This window comes from Dermacentor variabilis, chromosome 5, assembly GCF_050947875.1.
Source record: "Dermacentor variabilis isolate Ectoservices chromosome 5, ASM5094787v1, whole genome shotgun sequence".
NCBI lineage: Eukaryota > Metazoa > Arthropoda > Arachnida > Ixodida > Ixodidae > Dermacentor > Dermacentor variabilis.
Window position 1 is genome coordinate 82,645,215 of NC_134572.1, and position 19,313 is coordinate 82,664,527.

The 19,313-nt window shown below is 45.4% G+C and overlaps 1 protein-coding gene and 1 long non-coding RNA gene across 5 annotated transcripts in view; one reads left to right on the top strand and one right to left on the bottom strand.

Annotated features, from left to right (window-relative positions):
* LOC142582893 (uncharacterized) overlaps positions 1–10,048 on the bottom strand; it is a 32,921-nt gene extending 22,873 nt beyond the window's left edge. The window contains exons 1-4 of one of the 2 annotated variants that reach the window (XR_012828515.1): positions 8,802–10,048; positions 2,152–2,266; positions 1,681–1,821; positions 552–733 (exon numbers count right to left, since the gene is read on the bottom strand). This is a non-coding gene — a long non-coding RNA (uncharacterized LOC142582893). Of the gene's footprint in view, positions 1–551; positions 734–1,680; positions 1,822–2,151; positions 2,267–4,035; positions 5,228–8,801 lie in introns of those variants that run through there. The other variant, XR_012828516.1, reaches the window with a different exon arrangement.
* The window catches only part of LOC142582888 (cytochrome P450 3A24-like), a 42,787-nt gene continuing 26,738 nt past the window's right edge, over positions 3,265–19,313 (top strand). Inside the window, exons 1-5 of one of the 3 annotated variants that reach the window (XM_075692987.1) lie at positions 10,234–10,416; positions 13,140–13,236; positions 14,014–14,066; positions 14,529–14,625; positions 15,715–15,831. In XM_075692987.1, coding sequence (XP_075549102.1) covers positions 10,352–10,416; positions 13,140–13,236; positions 14,014–14,066; positions 14,529–14,625; positions 15,715–15,831 — 429 coding nt within the window. In that variant the 5' untranslated portion in view covers positions 10,234–10,351. Of the gene's footprint in view, positions 3,283–10,233; positions 10,417–13,139; positions 13,237–14,013; positions 14,067–14,528; positions 14,626–15,714; positions 15,832–19,313 lie in introns of those variants that run through there. The other 2 variants (XM_075692988.1, XM_075692989.1) reach the window with 2 other exon arrangements.

Consider the following 19,313-nt stretch of genomic DNA (forward strand, 5'->3'; position numbering starts at 1 on the left):
CAAGAATTCAATTCAAAACATCGTTAGTGAAGTGTGCCGCAGAAGTGGGCACTGGTTGGGGCACAGTGTTCAACCAAATAGGCTAAATGTCACAACTCGGCTTTATAATCGTCCCTTGTCGGCTCCCTGTTTGCTGAATACTTCACCTTAAGGCAAGTTAAACCTGGCGTATAGTGCTTTTCGTGTATGACGCATGGCGCCATAGAAATTGGAGTAGGTGTTGCGGCAGAAACCGGCAGAAGCCTGCAGCCGGGCACAGCCTTTAGCGAGCAAAATGAACGTCTTTCGCAGAACACGCTTCACGTCCACCAAATCAAGTGGTTTATTTATATTTATCGCAAAAATGGAGGTCTGGTCCTGCACTAATAAAACTTACTATTACTGGGTAAATGACACCCACATTGCGGCAGTGCAGAAATGCGCGCAAGTCGACCCACGCTGTGGATAGAGTTAGAATTAAAGAACATGAATAGCCCGGCTTTTAGATTCTTTTTGCAAGCTGGATTGACGAGCAAACTTCCAATAGGTAGAGGAGCGCTTCCTTGGCGCACCTGGAGTGGCACACGTCAGCCTGGCTTGTCTTGTAGCGGGTGAAGGGCCTCACAGTCCCGCAGGAGGCGTTTAATGTCTCGTGCCGGCATCATTGGAGCTCGGGCAGGGGTTCGGGTGGCTGTTGTGGGTGGCATTGCCATGTCCTATGTCTTCGTTTCTCTCGACCACCTTTACATACGAACTGAAACATTGGGAATGGAATTACGCACCATTGATGAAGCCGACACCCAAGATGGCACTTCACCGACAATTAGGCAATGAGCCCATTAGCACATGCGTACGTTGTCAACGAGCTATTGATTTTTTTGGAAGCCCTCGAAGAGTAAGTACCCAGCCGAAAAGAAGCTGACAAGGCGGCTTCGAGAATGTTTTGCTGAAATAATCATGTGAAGACACTCCGCTAGACGCTGGTATAGATGCGATCTAAGTAAATTGCGCGGTAACAGTCATTTTATAACTAGCACAATCCTGTGACTGTCGCTTTTTCGGGCTACTATATATATATATATATATATATATATATATATATATATATATATATATATATATATATATATGTATATATACCGTCCGTCCGTCCATCCATCCATCCTATTCATAAAGTACCCTCTCAAAACGGTTGCACCCTCTGGGGTGTATATTTTTCCCACAACAATAATCGTCATCTAGCTTGCCTGCCTTTCCTTTCTGCCAAAACTCGGCGCTCGCTCCTTTCCTGTCGAGAATGCTGTGTCACGCTCATGACGCGCAAGTCGTTCGTGACTTGGAAGTAGCGGCTCGCAGCGTTAGAGAAAGAAAATGCGGGCAAGACATATGGCGAATAATGTTGTGGGACCAGCTAAGCACCAAAGGGTGTAAATATTTTTTAGGAGTGTAATACTGCTATCACTACTGTATTTTTGCCTCGTTGCGGGTCACTAACGCTAGCGTATCCCTCGCTTCGTCTGCGCACGGGAGGAGATATCTGCCACCTTCCCCTCGCGATGAGAGCCTTGCCCTCCCCCTTCGCAACGCATGTCGCCTGGCACTCCGGAAGCTCATTCGCGTTCTTGAGGTGTGCTCATTACCCGCCAGGACGGTAGGTCTCGAAGCTAAGTACTACTTTGACAAGCTGCAGGAAGATCGTACCTGGGAAGTCGGAGTCTCTGGCTCTTGTACCAAACTGTTTGGAATGGAGCATTTCATCATTTCGGACTGGGCGCTCCTCGCAGTCTTCCTCTGCGTCCTCCTTTACTTGTGAGTACTTTCAGCGCGTCTTTACATATCAATCTGCACATGCTTTGTTCACTTAGCATCTTGTTCTGAATCACTCGGCAGTTGTTCTCCATATATAAAGAAATAAAAAATAGGACGGGAATGAATGAATGAATGAATGAATGAATGAATGAATGAATGAATGAATAAATAAATAAATAAATAAATAAATGAATAAATGAATAAATAAATAAAAGTAATAAATTCAGTAACTAAGAAAGTAAGATAAAGAAAGAAAGGAGAAAGGCAAAAAGAAAGGCAAGGTTGTCTTTCTTTTGAGCACGCGCAAACAACATTATGGCAACTTAGGCAACATTATGGTAACACATGCCGAAAGTTGCATACCCAGCGACGCAAGTTGGTCTGACGGTTGGTTTTGAACCCGGCTTCCCTCAGCACAGCAGCCCGGTGCTCGACCCACTTGAATGTGTCCCTGTGGCCCAAGTTTTCTGGAAAGAGGCTGGCGGGCACGTACATACACAGACTGGGTGAAATTCCCAAATGATTCTAATGGCAATTAAAATAATTAATGATGGTAGCTCGTCTAGACCTCGCGATAAGCGCAGAGTAAATCGTTATTCCGGAAATGGCTTTGCGTTGTGGTCCGCCATTACAACGAGTCTGCCCCTACGTGCGGTCTTTTTGGCGAACCCATAACAACAGAATCGCGTAAACAAGCCGCGGATTTCAGACAGCTTCATCGTCGGACGTCGGCGCCAACAACCGCTTTCAACAACTTCCCCTGTCCGAGTGAAAACACAAAGCGTGCCCTGATTGGCCCAGTGTGCCGTAACAACCGAGCTAACTGGGGCCACTAATACCTATCGGCAACGAGACACGCAGCAATCGGATCAGTTCCGCCCCTAACGTGGTGAAGGGTATGGGTGTCTATAGCGCTAAATATACGAGGTGATGTGTGTGCAGCTTTGAACTCTTATAGCTGCTTGTCGTCGCCAAATGCCGCTTATGACCTGATTTCAAACATGGGTGCTTAAACGGTCACTAAATATAAACGCTTAATCAGTTTAGACTATTAAATTATTTCAAAGCTCCAAGTTCGTTATTTCGCAGTATTCGGTTGTTTATTTGAAGAAAATAACATAATATTGCAACATAGACAACGATGCAGCCATGCCTTATACTTGCCCGATTTCGTGCTCCTTGACGCGCGTCGGCAAGCTAGTTCCTGTCACAGCTTGAAACATTTAGGTAAACAAGTATTCGGTTATATCTCTGGTTGCAGAACGACAGGAATATTGCAAATCACAGAACCTCGAACAAAATCTTGGATAAGAAGTCTGACTTGAAGCATTCATTCATTCATTCATTCATTCATTCATTCATTCATTCATTCATTCCCTGGCGTGTACATGGTCTGTGTATGCTGCGAGGAACAGGAATTACTGGAAAAAGCAGAATGTCCCGCATGAGCCATTCTCCTTGATTCTTGGACCTGCAATGCGTCGTTTGTTCAAGGTATATTTCCTGCTCAGTTTCTGTGCAGCACAGTCCACGCCGATGATGCGCCCACACGCGCGATGAATAAGGAGGGCATACACATGATGATGATAATATGCAGATGATGAAGAAGTGCGTCGTAAATGCGCACCCACAACCGGTTTTGACTGGTGAGCGCATATGAAATAATCACAGCATCAGCACCCAGCACAACCTGCGGGAACTCTGCTACGACTGTACACGTTGCATCGAAATATGCATTCTCGAATATGTCGTGTCTGTAAAACTTACCGTTATGTAATGTCGAATTTATTGGTTGAAAAAGTCGCATCATACGATGCGCGAAATACTTGGGCATGTTCAAGAAGCGGTGAAACAATAAGCGAACGAGTAATCGCACTTAATGTTCTTATTCCTTAAATAACTAAATTATTCATTTCTTTACTTACTTATTTCAATATGCTTCAGGCCATACCCAGGCAGGAGTGGATTGATATAAAACAGGCACAACCACGAATGGGGGCAGTAGATACATTCATGGCGACAAGCAAGCAAAACTAAGACATTAAAAAAGCTTTCTGACAATACTCAAGTAGAAAATAAATTTGAAATGCAATATTCATACACTTATCACATACACAAAATGATGTAAGATATTACAAAATTTAGGAACCACACTAAAAATGTGGTTGGAGTTCAGCCAAACGACTAACTTAACTCATGAAATGTTCTTCAAGAGCTCGGGAAAGCTTTTGTGCTTCAGAAACTCACTTTGTAAAGAAATTCCACTCGGAAATGGTCCTCGTAAGAAAGTTGTGCCAAAATGAATTCCTCCGGAAACAAATAGTCTTTAGTACATGCTCCTGAGAGTGCCAAGTCTTTCGTGTCTCTGAAGGGGCAAGATATGATGGTACAGGTATCTCGAAGTGGCTTTCAAAAGCTTATGCAAAAAAGAAAGGGGAGATATTTTTCAACGATGCTCCAGGGCAGAAACATAACTCCTGGCCATAAGCTGTAAAGTAGAGTCGAATCTTTTGTATTTCCTAAAAAAAAGACGAATCTAATTGTCTTTGTACCATTTCTAACTGTGGAAGCCGCATGTTATCGGCTGCCGTATATCATGTGGTTGACCATGTGACGGGGAAAAAGACAGCAGATTACAGCAGCATAAAAAAACGCATAATAACATAATAAATACATCTGATTTCATATTTTCGCTTATCTTCCTTTCTAGCCGATTCCCCTTATCGACGACGAAAGATGCCAAATCTTGGAAAACTGTTCGGGTAAGCGACATAGGCATTGATTCAGGCTTGATTGACTACCAGAACCAACGTTTATTTCAAATTTTATTGCTTTTGAATTTATTTGACGCACAGTTGCTTTATCTGTTGTCGCTAGTCCACAGGTGCAATGTTAAACTCGATTCCCCCTGCTGAAAGTTCGATCAATCCCCCATAACCATAATATCCTACAATGCCTTATTTTGACATAATTAAAAATCCCATATAATTTTATAGGATCATCCAACGTTTTGAGATAATGATATTACACGGGGCTTAATTACTCAATGAATTTAAACAGAGCTTCATTTCCTTTATGGTACTTACTTGAGTTTTACTTTTAGATTACCGCAAATTCTGTTATTTGTTCCATGCTAAGTTCTGTCTGTATTATGGAAGAAGCAAGGATGCTTTAAAAAAGACCCCAACTTCAGCATTTCCAATCATTCTAATTGGTGTTTTCAACAAATATTTTCAGCATCTACGAAGGTAGCAAGACGGCACTGGTGGTTGCAGAACCACGTTTGATAAAGCAGGTTCTCATAAAAGACTTCGCCTCACTTTCCGATAGACTGGTATGTATGAGTCTTTGAACTGCACATAACCTTAACGAGATCTTTCCGCTGCATACGAGTATAAGCCACAAAATTCTACGGTAAGCACATGATGCGCTCTTGCATAAACACATACATTGCCCGTACCACTGCTCGCAGCTAAACACAATGTTTTTACCCCGTCTTTTTAGTAAATTAATCCTGCTACCGCTTATTATTACAAAAAAAAATTACCGACGATTACGTTACTTCCTAAAGCGAAATTTGAGCGCAGCAAATAAGCTGTTTCACCTTTTCGATAGATTGAGGCAAAGAAATCGAGCAACACATGTATGCGCTATCACAGAATTTTTTTTTATTTTTCACACGTATTCCTTTAACAAAGACTCCACTAACAGTTCTTGACAGTCATGAAGGAAGCTTTGTGGTCGGAGAAATAGACTGATATATGTTCGACTTGGTACACGAATGCTTGATTCTCAAAGACGAGATCTATACAAGTGCCTCGCGAGGTTGTCACAGCCGTGGGACGCGTTACGAGCGAGAGGAACGGGATGTTCTCCCGCATAAGTGTTAGGAAATTGCTGTTTGTCTTTATGTCAAGCCGCCACCGATCTGGCTCTCTGATTGCCACCGCACAGGGCGAACGGCAGCGGCAATTTCGGCTCGGGCGGTGCACATATACAGATCCGCCGCCACCGATCTGGCTCTCTGATTGCCACCGCACAGGGGTTGCATTGGAGGAGGAGCGAAGAAAGGAATTAAGTTCGAGCCGGCGCTTTGACAACCGGAGACTCGCAGGAAGAGGGGGGAGGGGGGCGGCGTGTACACCCAGCGGCAAACGATGGGGGCAGAAGCGCGCGCAGCAAGCGGACAACACGATAAAGGGAGGAGGGAAGAGATAGCAGCGACTGACTGATGCCGCTGACGCCGATAGTGAGTCAACCCCAGCTGCGGAGTTGGTTTCAGGGACAACGCCGCCGATGCCGACACAAACAATATGATACCCTCGCTTCCGCAGCGCTAAGAACCAGGTCTAGCCGTGGGAAGGTGGTCACGTATTCGTCGACGTGCCGGGGCCTACGTGAAATAACCGGCGCGTCGGCAACTGAAGAGCACCCTATCCGCCACACAAGAACAGGGGGGGGGGACCCTTTCCTCCTCTTTCTGCATGGCGGCGACGGTGTTCTATGCAGTCACGTTATCTTGACTCTCTAGCGGCGTCAGCGGCATCCAGCGGTATCAGTCGGTCGCTGCTAGCGCTGGGGGGATGAAAGGGGGGCGGAGCTGGTTACGAGGCCGACGACAACGCCGACGACGACGCGAAACCCAGGAACGGACGCCAAAGAGCTGCGCTCTAAAAAAACGTTTACATAAGTAACGAAAATAAATAAATAAGAGAGAAGGCGCACCATGTGAAGCCGATGGATAACGATGCCAAGGAACGTATAGCATAGACTGCTTACTTCGAATAACTATCTATTTGCCAACGCAATCCATACTTCGCCTTTCGGGCGAAACGGCTACTTTTTTTTGAAGGCGGGCGCACGTGACCGGGCGCGTGCACGCGCACTGTTATTGTGCGGCTCTCAAGCGTGCGGCGAATGAACAAGGTGGGGCTGCAGCGAAACTGGCCCGACTTAAGCGCTTCCATACTGAGTTTGTGTGTCGCACGCACTTCAGAAATAACTCTTATCTCTGTTAATTGTTTCCTTTCTTTTCCCTTTGTTCCGCTCTTGCAGAATCACACGCATAAGTGTGGACTTCTGAATATAACGCACTGGGATCACTACCCGCATTGTGGTTCCTAAAACCCATGCCACTTTGCTTAAAGAGTTGTGCCCTGCACATTCTGGCAGGGCATGGGCATTATATATATATATATATATATATATATATATATATATATATATATATATATATATATATATATATATATATATATATATATATATATATATATATATATATATATATAAACCTGTAGTAGTTGCCGTAGGAAGCTCCACCGGATGGCATCAGCTGAAAAGTATAGGAAAAGAGCGTGTAAAAGCAAAACGTGCGACAGTGGTGAATGGGTGGAACAGCAAACAAAAGCAAGTCGCTTTTACATATACGGCGTAGAAAATGCCCGACATCCCAAACAATAGCATAAAGTTGGAAGAAAGCACCTTATTTCCAAGCATTCCCCCATTCGCGGACATTATTTCCTGCACTTTAAAAGCCCAAATGCACTGGCTACTTGGCGTTTCCGACACAACTTGGCCTGAGCCGACGCGATGGTACGCTATATGTACACAGTGTTGGATACAACACTGTATCCAACACTGTGTACAAGCTCTCAGCCAGACCATCCTTGATGCTCGCCGAATGTCTTCTACTCACACTCAAGACAAATTCGTGGGTGCAAAGCCTGTTTTCCGTGGTTCAGACGACAAAATTATTGTCTTACATGTTCCTGGTTTCTTTAGCTCTATACGGCGTTATCTTTTGCCCGTTCTGGCGCAAGCAACGCACTCCCGTGTTAACCCTCTCGGCAACGGCTCGTCGCGTTTTCGACAAGCGTGAGCACCGAAAGAAGGTGTATTTTGATGGGGGGGGGGGGGGGGGGGGCATAAAATGCGTCAGATACTTGGCCCTGTAAGATTTAGAAACACGCAGTTCGCAGCAACGACGACTGAAGCCTCGCGGGCACCTGCCTTTAATCGCCGTTTCCTGCTTCTCTGCGCCATAAGCGCGCGTTATAAGCGTACTACATATTTTTCTTTTCCTGATAATCCAGAGGGCCCCTTCGCATTATATTTGTGGTTGCGTTATTTACGTGTAAATACGGTAAACACGCTTAAGAAGAAAAAAAACTTTCCCGTCGTTTTCCAGCCAGTGATAGCGATAAATATGATTTCACACCTCAGTCAGGAACGATCTTACAGCCTATACGTTCTCTCCGCAGATTTATAATTGGCATCTGCTCTGGTCAGTGAGAGAATCGAAGTCTTGTACATTGTACCACTGTGAGTATGGTAGCATATAGCGCAAAATGAAGATCATCTGCATTGCGCGCGATCTGCATTGTGCATGTATATATATAACTAACTGCGTCATAGAGGCCGAGCTGCTTTTCGCTAACTGCGTCACAAAGCCGGGTGCGGCCAGCGTGACTCGAGAGTATCCAAAAAAATAACGAGATTAATTACGATAATGTTGGCGGCAAGCGAAAGCGTCCCGAACTTGTCCTAGTAAGGTTCAGTACACGCGAAAATAACCGCGTCACCGCGGCCGAACTGCTTTTCGCTTACTGCGCCACAACGCCGGGTGCAGACAATGTGCCTCAAAAGTACCCCAAAATGTACCGAAATTGATTTTGAATAATTTTGGACGTCAGAGAAAGCGCCACGAACTTATGCTAGTAAGGTTCAGTACACACGAAACTGACTGCGTCACGGCGGCCGAGCTTCTTTTTTCGCTAACTGCGTCTCTAAGCCGGGTGCATGCGGCGAGCGTTCCCAAAAACTACTGAAATAGGTTACAATAATGTTGGAGCCCAAAGAAAGCGTCACAAACACGTACGATTCATTACCTCAAATTAACTGCGCCAGGACGGCCTACCTGTTTTTCGCTGTGTGCACCACAAGTCTCAGATCCGCGCCGTAAGCCTCAATTACTTGAAATGCATCGCAGACTGTCAAAACTAATTTCTCACCTTGCTTTAGTCCAATAGTGCAGTGATGCCGTGTTCAAGTGCTGAAGGAACGCAAGAATACGCCGGGAGCCCAACAAACCAGGCTACATAAAAAAAAGTTGAAAGAATGGAAAAGACGGACGGCTCGCCGAACAGGCGAATGCTACGTGCGCGGCCGGCCTCGCGCTCGCTTAGGTGGCGTGTCTGGCGCATGACGCAGCCATCTTGCGCGTCTAGCGTGCCGTTAGCTTGTTGCTAGGTGACGCAATAAAAATACAACTTCATTTCACATTCCTTGTTTTCTGACGTTGGGGTAGGCAACGGGCGGCATTAACACTAGCGTGACTTATTTCCTTTTTCCAGGGTTTGGCGAATCTCCCCTCTTGTTGAATTCCGTTCTTTATGGCTATAACGTCTTGGTCCGTTGCAGTCTGCGCCGGTGGAGCAGAAGTTAAAGAGGACTGCCAAGAGCTTGTATTCTGAGAAGCGACAAAAGCCGACAAGAGCCGGTGCTTATTCGTTGCCTCCAAGGAGGTTATTTACTTGGCTGCCTCCCATGGCATGCAGAGAAGAGGCGAGGGGGATGAAGAATTCTCCTCACCTCATTACCCTTCCCCCTCGGGTGCCGTTTCTTAGGCGCCGTCTCTAAGCGTGTGACACGTGTGCTTGTTTATCTTTCTCCGGTGACCGCTGTTAAACAAACGTTAAACGTTATCGCTCAGCGCAAGGCGCGTCAGCGTAATTTGGAACTTACCCAATGTTATCTTTCTTTCTGCTGTGTATGTCCTCGACGAACCTTGTATTATCAGACTGCATGCGCTGCAGGAATTGTGCAGTAGTTTCTGCGAAGCACGCGTGCACCAGCGAATACACACAACCTTCGACGAGTGATATATAGAAGCCGACGCGCTTGACCCGCTGATAAGATTCCGACGATCGCTTACTGTGTTGACCGCTATCGTTGTGCTTTGAGTGTAACTTACTTTTTAGGCCACAGGTTCGGCCAACAAAAAGTTATTCGCAGTTTTGCTGCTGGCTTCTTCACCGTCACTACTACGTGACACGTGGATAACGGTCATGCCGTAATAAGCGTGGGAACAGGGGTCCCTATCACGCCTGCTAAGCGCGAAGAGCTTGCTAAGTCTGATCACTTTTAGTAGTCGTGATCGGTAAGCGTGGAGAACTATCATGCTTAGATTAAGCGTCTAAAAAAACTGCAAATGCACGCTTAGATAAGCATGAATTTTCAAGACTTGTTTTCTTTAGCGAATGCGTCATATATTGTCTGGCTGCGGCGTCACTTACGCGAGCGTGTCCATTGCTTCTACTTGCGGGAGCTGAGCCCTCCTCCAGCGCTCCCCCCATCTGCCGCCTTCCCCTGGTTTCTCTCTCCAAGAGATTTTGACTCGCCCGCTGCGCAACACAAGCCGGCCCGGCGTTGCACAACTTTATTCACCCTCTGGATGTGTCAATTACTCAGTTCGCTCAAACCTTGAAAGCGAACTTTTACGTTTACAAGAGGAAGATCGGGCCTGGAAAGTCGCAATCTTAAGTTGCTATACCAAGGCTCGATGGAGCGCTTTGGCAATGTGGACTGGGTTCTCCTAGCAGTCTTCGTCTGCGTTCTTCTTTACTTGTGAGTACTTTCGGCGTTGCGACCTGCGCAAGCGTACATTGTATGTTCTGCTGTACTTCCAGTTTTGTTCTTGCTGAAGAAAGATGGAATGAAGGCCTCTTTGAGAGTGTGCGCAGCATTATTATGGCATAACTTGTGATACTACGTAAGTTAAACAGACGAACAACGGTGACACACTCATTAGAACACTCGCGTCTTTTTAAAAATTGATCTGCTTAGGAACCCAAAAGGAAAATAAGAGGCCAGATGCCTTGAAGACTGCTTGTATTCCGAGAACCAATTGTGCGGTCGCAATAAAGCAGCTGATGCTTTTTTAGTAGTAAAGTCAACGCGAACACTGTCGCAATCTTTATTTCAATTGTGATCCGGGATGTCACACTCATTCATTTCGTTCTACTGCATGGCTCCAACCATAATTAAGTTACGCTCCATCAGTGTGCAACTCGCAGCGCATTCTTTCAATATAATGCGTTATGGACCAGGCTCCTGTGAAAATCACCCCAAATGTATTGTTATAGTTCACCGTTAAAGGGAACATCAGAGCACGTTATCGGCGCTGATGGCGGCTCAGTATTGACCCAAATGTATTGGAAATAATTTCTTTACTATTATTCCGCGGCCCCCAGTCCATGGTTGACGCTATCGAAGAGCTCTTGCGGCTTTGTGCTTGCCGGTTTCGCCACTTGACTTCGTATCATCCGCAGACTAGTGGCCTCGTGTAGCGCACCAATCGAACTCTGACGAACGCGCTTTAAATCTACGTCGACGCAAAGCAAAATGACACCTTGCCTTTTACTATGTGCCCCTATACCATTGCAAAACATGAAACCACTGGTCACAGCCCCTTTATGTTCTTTATATTCAGCCACCTCGCATTTGCCTTGACACTTTTCTGCCTTTTACTCTTCGCCCTCCCGAAGCATGTCGCGTCGCTCACCGTCACACGTTAGCGTCCCAGCACCGCTCGAAGATCGACTGCCATTCACGACATAAAACTCTGTGGTACCACAAGGGTGACAAGGTGTGGCTTGGATGCCGCTTCTCAAGTGTCGTCTGAAATTTTCTGGAAAACTCCGGCTTTTTCGTCATCACCGGTCGCTTAATCGATGTGACCTACGCAATTGCTCATCTCGTATCTCGCGGCTCATTCGCCTGAAGTGTTATCATTCCCGTGACTCGAGTGCACGTGCGATTAACTCACCCAGCGGGCTTTGCTTGCCAAGGGAGACGCGCTAGGCTAGAGTCGCAGTGGCACCCCATCCTAACAATGTCATCGCGTACGCGAAAAACGCAAAAAGAAAGCAAAGCACAGATCCAAAGCAAGAAAAGAAAGAAATGAAAAGAAATCCGCCTCCATTCCATCCAGTGAAAGCGGATGAACAGCGAAGCTGGTGTGTAAGTTAGACGACGTTACACAGACACACCACCACCACAAGCGAGCTGTGTTTTTATTCCAATCTCCTGACGTCAAATTTGCGTAAGCGCCTACGCAAGCTTAGGTCTGTGAACCACCAGGATTGTCTGAACAGACCAATCAAACGCTCTCCTCGTTCATAGGAGGTCACTTTTGTTTGCTTGAAAAACGAATAACATTGCCTACACTGAGCGGCATGTCGTATCTAATTGGCTGACAACAGGCGAGGAGAACGCTCAAGTGGAGAGGGATTCACTGGGGCAGAGCCAGTGCACTGAAAATCGATAACTGGATGAAGAGGCTGGTGCCGGCGTCTGCGATTGGTCGGCTTTCCCTTACTTAGCTTGTGGTGGCTGGTCGAAAATGACGGTGGCATGCAACGGAAGCTTAATAATGACGCTAAAACTGACACTCAGCAAAGAAGAGTTGGCAGAATGAGGTGCTAAACGTGCCGGAAGGGCTCGAAAACGTTACACGGCCACGCAAAAAGTTTTATTATACGCAAATACACCCATGCTCTCCGGCAGGTGCGAGTAGCCAGCGTCTCAGCGATCGGCGGCAGCCATCTTTTATTCCTTTCGGAACGGGGCCGCCTTCGGCTCTTCCGAAGAAGATTCAGTTTTGTTCGGCATATTAATGCGTCGTAATCGCGTACACGTCACTTTAACGCGGTGAGTTTGTGCGGTTTTGTGACGTCGCGTGACAGGCAGGTGAAGTGGGTGCAGCCCGAAAACTATTTACCAATAGCCCAGGGCTAATGGCGAAAAAGGGTCGAATCAGGAACAACTGTTTTTGGGTTTTCTGTCAATTCATGCATAATCAGTGAGTACACATCATATCAGGTGGGGAGGTATCGTGGTTTTTGCGACGTCGCGTGACAGACAGGGGAAATAGGCGTGGTCGAAAAAAGTTTTTGACCAATCGTGGAGGGCTGATAGCAGAATCGGAATAGAAAAGTTTGGAATAGTTTTACGTTATAGCCCCCCAAATCCCGGCTGCGGCGGCCGCATTTAGCAAGGAGCAAAATACGGAGACACCCGTGTCCCGTGTGTTGGGGGCACGGCAATGATACCCTGGCTGTCGAAATTAATCCGGAGTCCCCCACTACGGCGGGCCTCATAATCAACTCGTGCTTGTGGCACGTAAAACCCTAGAATTCAATTCGAGTCAACAAGTGAAAAACGTGTGAAAACAAGTTCAATCGTAATAATTCGCCATATAATTCTTTTTTTCACTCATTCATTTATTCATTCATTCAATCAATCAATCATTCCTCGACAAACATGATCTGCGTATATGCTAACCACAGGTACGCTGCGAGGAACAGGAACTACTGGAAGAACCAAAATGTTCCGTACGAGCCGTTCTCCTTGATCCTTGGCCCGGCAATGCGTCGTTTGCTCAAGGTGCGAACTGCGGCGAAACTTTGCCTGTTAAATTTTTATCACAACCATATTTTTATGTGTGGATTGCCCGTTACACCAACAGCATGCTTAGATAAACGGCTCTGAGGTTGACTGTGGAGCACAATAATAAAGAAAGTATGTTCTGTTACGTGACATCATCGCCAGATTACAAGATTATCACAATGTCAGCACCAGCACAACCTGCTAAAACTCTGCTGTGACGGTTCACGTAGCTGCGAAATATGCATTCTTGTCTAGGTCCTGTCTTATACCTGTTCTTGTATACTGCGTGTTTCATCTGTGGGTCTCGTTGGCCTATGTCTTTACCACCAGTTAAGCGTACGTCTGTATCAACAACACTAACGCCTGTAAAAGTGGTGACGAGATTGTGACTGACCAGAGCGGAGGAATTTCGGTGTGCGAGTTGGAGACACACCCTGACAAGACACATCAATATGTGGTTCGACATTTTGCTCATAAGACACTTTTTCTGTATTATTTAGCTTATTCAGTTAACCACCACCTGTCATCGTATCGTGCGGTTTTCGAAGCGCTTCAGGTGGGTTCAAGCAGCTTAGAAACAATAAGAAATTGGTAATCGTACTTCAGGTTTTGCTGTGGTAACGGCATATATTATCGGCTGTCGTATAGCGTACGTTTTATCCTGTTACGAAGAAAAAGACAGCACGTACGAATGCAGAAGCATTACAAAGTGCATAATTACCCAGAAATATATCTCACTTCATATACGCGCATTTTCTCTTGCCTGCCTTCCAGCCCATGCCCCTTATTGACTACGAAAGATATCGAAAACTTGGAAGACTGTTCGGGTAAGTGACACAGTAGATGCTGCTTCAGGCTTGACTGACTGCGAGAACCAAACTTGATTTTAAATTACTTCGCTTTAGTATTTGACGTACAGTCATTTTTATCGCCGCTAGCTCACTCGTGAGGATTTTAACTCAACTTGCCCTTGTTCAATGTTTCAATGATTCCCCCTTAACCACAATGTCATATAATGTCTTACGCTGTCATAATCAAAAATCAGAACTAATTTTATACGACCAAATAAAGCTTTCGGATAGCGATTAGAAGGGGCTTCGGTGTCTTTAAATAGAGCTCTACTGTTCTATAATGTACTTCCTCGCATTTTATCTTTCAGTTACAGCTCTTTTGGATCTCTGTTCTGTGGAGAGTTCTATCTATACCATGGTAGAACCAATAATATTTTAAATGAAACCAAATTCAGCATTTCTAACCACTGTGACAGGTGTTTCTACAAATAATTTCAGCATCTACGAAGGTGGCAAGCCGGTGCTGGTGGTTGCGGAGCCGGATTTGATAAAACAGGTTCTCACAAAGGACTTCGCCTCTGTTTCCGATAGACTGGTACGCGCGAGTCTTTTACACTTGCTACCAAATATGAGTATAAATAGCAAACTTATACGGTTAGCCCTTCATGTAATCCTGCAAATACAAATACATTGCTCGTACCACTACTCACAGCTAAACACTATGTTTTTACCCCGTGTTTCTGGTAAGTTATCTTACTACCACATACTTTTTTTTAACAAACAGGGACATAACTGATGGAAACAAATAAAACTTCTAGAGGCAGCTCTCACAGTTGTGCAGTTTATATAAAATTTAACGGAAACATAAAGTAAGTGAGTGAATATATTATGAAAAGAATGCTAGAACTCGTGAATGTGTCGAATTTTGTTATATTTATGCATCAGCAGGATCGGGAATATCGCGGTAACCCTTCAGGGACAGAAAGCAGCCAGCCATTTACAGTCTTCGCAAGCTCTTGCTACTTTATATTTATTTTTTATGGATGTAACCTTGTTTTGCAAAGTGACCTTCCTGAGAGAGGTTTTGAAGGTTCCCGTGTATGACGTTATACTTGCACGAGAACCCTGTAAATATGTCTCATGGTAGGACTAATCAAGCGATTATACAGCTGGGCCCGCTTAATCATTTGCAGAAATACTGACCAAAGACATCTGTACATGCAGAGCCTAGTTGTACAACAACAACAACAACGACAACAACGACAACAACAACAACAACAACAACAACATGCTGCCTTTCCTATCAACAAAGAACAACGTAAATGCACCATAATCCCATATCCAAATAACCCGTTATGATATACTAAAAACGAACCACCCTTTACGTGGGATCTCACTTGTTCATGTGGAGTTATCGGATACCACATTTATGAGGCATATAGGTTTCCTAATTCGGTAGGGTTGGGACAGTATGCTGATTGTGAATACCGGCATACACATTACGATAAGTTTGAAAACTACTCTGTTGATTCGCTAATACTTCAAGTAACGTTGATCCGTAACAGACAGTATAATGTATTTTAACTGTCAACATAAAAACTTGACAAGCGTGAGCGAAAAAAGCGCTCTATACCGTTTCCAAATAAGTTACTCGCGATGTCAGATGTTTGTCTCTTCGTTTTAGCCGGCTAGCTTTTTTGACCCCATTGTGGACAACATGATGGGTGCGGCGTCTGGAGAGCACTGGAAGAAGATTCGAACTACAGCCAGTCCTGCCTTTACTACCGGCAAGCTTCGTAAGGTGAGGACAAAGTCGACTGGCGGACAGCTTCCTGTGGCTATAATGCGAGTAAAGCTACGCATGTGGAGTTTCCACATTTCCTAATTTTAGAACGCCAAGTATATAGCCCGGACTTACTTGAAAGCACTTTCGGTTAGATTTCGCCATTTAAAGGCGTCACCGTGGCCGCAAAGCAAATATGTTGTGCTCCGTCTAGCCAACTAGCGGCAGTGCAGTGCAAAGCTACGGCTCGAGTCAGCCATTCAGTAAGGAGAGGATGTTTTGTGTTTCAGCTAAGGGGGGAGGGTTCGCCCACTAAACGCAGCAAATCCATCCGTGAAGCTTCGTGCTAGACGGCATCAGCTCCTTTATCTGGTTCTTGTTTATGGTCGGCTTACACGAACAGTAGCTTCTGCGGCGCTGCCCGTCGTTAGTATGAGGGACTGAAGCAAAAACAGGCTGCAGCAATTTTGCCTAGCGCATATTGTAACAAGCACTATATTCCATAGCATTCGTTTGATATCGCTTGTTGTGAGACAAAAATATATTGCACGTGCGTGCGTGTGTGTGTGACGTTTCTAAAGTGAGTTTTATTAAGTATTGACAGGCTGGAAATCCCAAATTTATCTTAAACTGGCGCGTATTTGCCACTCAGACTCTGCGGTTGAGTATACGTGGTCGAGGGCCTAGCGGAAGTAGCTTCACCTGGCCGACTTGGTTCGTCGTCGTGTCATTGACATTTTGTGTGCTTTGGTGTGCTGTTCCTTTTTCATCTCAGTTTAGTATCATGATAATCGTTACGCGCTAACGACTTTCTAAGCACTATTAACCTGGCTGTTCCTGCTAACATTAGGCAAATTCGTAAAAGAAAAAAAGCGCAAGATACTCCTGTAGGACCTACGGTGTTCGGTCGTCAGATACTGAAAGCGTTTGGTTAGTTCTCTATTTCTTTGTATTTGTGTTCTTCTCTTATGTAGTCTTTTCTACGTGTGTGTGTGTGTATTAGCTACGATCTTGGAATAGCGGGCTCTTCAGTAGCGGAACTTCCCATATTGTCGCAGCTAGTAAACAACAATAAGAGCTTTTGCAGGGTATAGTAGGTGAGGATGGAGACAAAAGAACACAATGACCGTGCGCGTTTCTCTGTGCCTGTCCTCGTCTACTGTGCTGAAAAAGGTTGCACGTCAGCAATGGAGCCCGTGTTATCGTTCATTTGTTGTGAGCGCCACGCACAGTGTGCGCATTAGCTTCGCATCTTTGTCTTTCAGCAAAATAAAAAAAGAAGCGCCAATAGGGGCATACAGCGGTACCGTTAATAAAAACAATCGCACGAAACTCAGCACAGGCATCACACGTGGGATTCAATTCTTCAACTTCGCCCGCATAGTAAAATAAGGTTGTCCACCAGTCGGATGGTCGCTGAAAGCTACATTCAGTCAGGCGCCTTTCCTCTGGATTGACTGTGCCAACGTCATGCGCATAAGCTGTCATCATCATCATCATCATCGTCATCAGCCTGGTTACGCCCACTGCAGGGCAAAGGCCTCTCCCATACTTTTCCAACTACCCCGGTCATGTACTAATTGTGGCCATGTTGTCCCTGCAAACTTCTTAATCTCATCCGCCCACCTAACTTTCTGCGGCCCCCTGCTACGCTTCCCTTCCCTTGGAATCCAGACCGTAACCCTTAATGACCATCGGTTATCTTCCCTCCTCATTACATGTCCTGCCCACGCCCACTTCTTTTTCTTGATTTCAACTAAGATGTCATTAACTCGCGTTTGTTCCCTCACTCTATCTGCTCTTTTCTTATCCCTTAACGTTACACCTATCATTCTTCTTTCCATAGCTCGCGAACATTGTTTAACTGCGCGAACAAACGGACCACAGAGACAGCATGGGACAAGGACGGGCGCAGACTTGCAACTAATGTTTATTCCACAAGGACCACATATAAGTACACCCCCGACATACACCACGGCGCGTGCGCGAAAAAAGAAAAGATAAAAGAAAAGAAGAATCTTGTATATGCAAAACGCGACCTACCTACGCTCGTCAATAAAGCTCATCTCACTGTTGTGTAAATAAACTGAGGTGTCACTGACACAGTCTTGTCCCTCCTTTCTGATATGGTACGCCTCGAGTAGCTCTCTGGCTTGGCTATCTCGGCAGCGGCACAAAATCTTTACTTCCCTCATGATCGGCTTGCACGTGCACGATAAGCAGCGGACAGGCAAGTGCCCATTCGTTTTATTTCTAATTGACAATTCATGCTCACGCAAGCGCACATTCACGTACCTTCCTCTTTGGTCTACGTAAACTTTGTGGCATGATAGAGGTATCTGATAAACTACGCCAACACTGCAATCTACGTGGAAAATGGAGTGATTTGTTCCACACCCTTGGAAGCTATCTTTACTTCTTCCTATGCGCGAGCATAGGCCAGCGAGCTTGCCAGGAGCCTAGAACGCTATCTCAACTGCATACCGTCGACATCCTTGTCCAATCCTGTATCTGTGGTCCGTTTGTTCGCGCAGTTAAACAATGTTCGCTAATATGTACCAACTCGCCCAACAACAAGTTCTAAATTTCCATAGCTCATTGCGTCCTCTCCAATTTAAGCAGAACCCTTTTCATAAGCCTCCAGGTTTCTGCCCCGTACGTGAGTACTGGTAAGACACAGCTGGTTATGCACTTTTCTCTTGGGGGATAATGGCAACCTGCTGTTCATGATCTGATAATACCTGCCAAACGCACCCCAGCCCATTCTTATTCTTCTGATTATTTCAGTCTCATGATCCGGATCTGCGGTCACTACCTGTCCTAAGTAGATGTATTCGTTTACCACTTCCAGTGCCTCGCTACTTATCGTAAACTGCTGTTCTCTTCCGAGACTGTTAAACATTACTTTAGTTTTCTGCAGATTAATTTTTAGACCCACCCTTCTGGTTTGCCTCTCCAGGTCAGTGAGCATGCATTGCAGTTGGTCCCCTGAGTTACTAAGCAAGGCAATATCATCAGCGAATCGCAAGTTACTAAGGTATTCTCCATTAACTCTTATCCCCAATTCTTCCCAATCCAGGTCTCTGAATACCTCCTGTAAACACGCTGTGAATAGCTTCGGAGAGATCGTATCTACCTGCCTGACTCCTTTCTTTATTGGGATTTTATTGCTTTCTTTATGGAGGACTACGGTGGCTGTGGAGCCGCTATAGATATCTTTCAGTATTTTTACATATGGCTCGTCGACACCCTGATTTCGTAATGCCTCCATGACTGCTGAAGTTTCTACTGAGTCAAACACTTTCTCGTAATCAATGAAAGCTATATATAACGGTTGGTTATATTCCGCACATTTCTCTCTCACGGGATTCATAGTGTGAATATTGTCTATTCTTGGGTAGCCTTTACAGAATCCTTAGGTTTAGGGACATGTTAAGAGAACACTGTGGTGTCAAAATTAAACTGGAGTCCACAACTATGGCGTGCCTCATAATCCAATT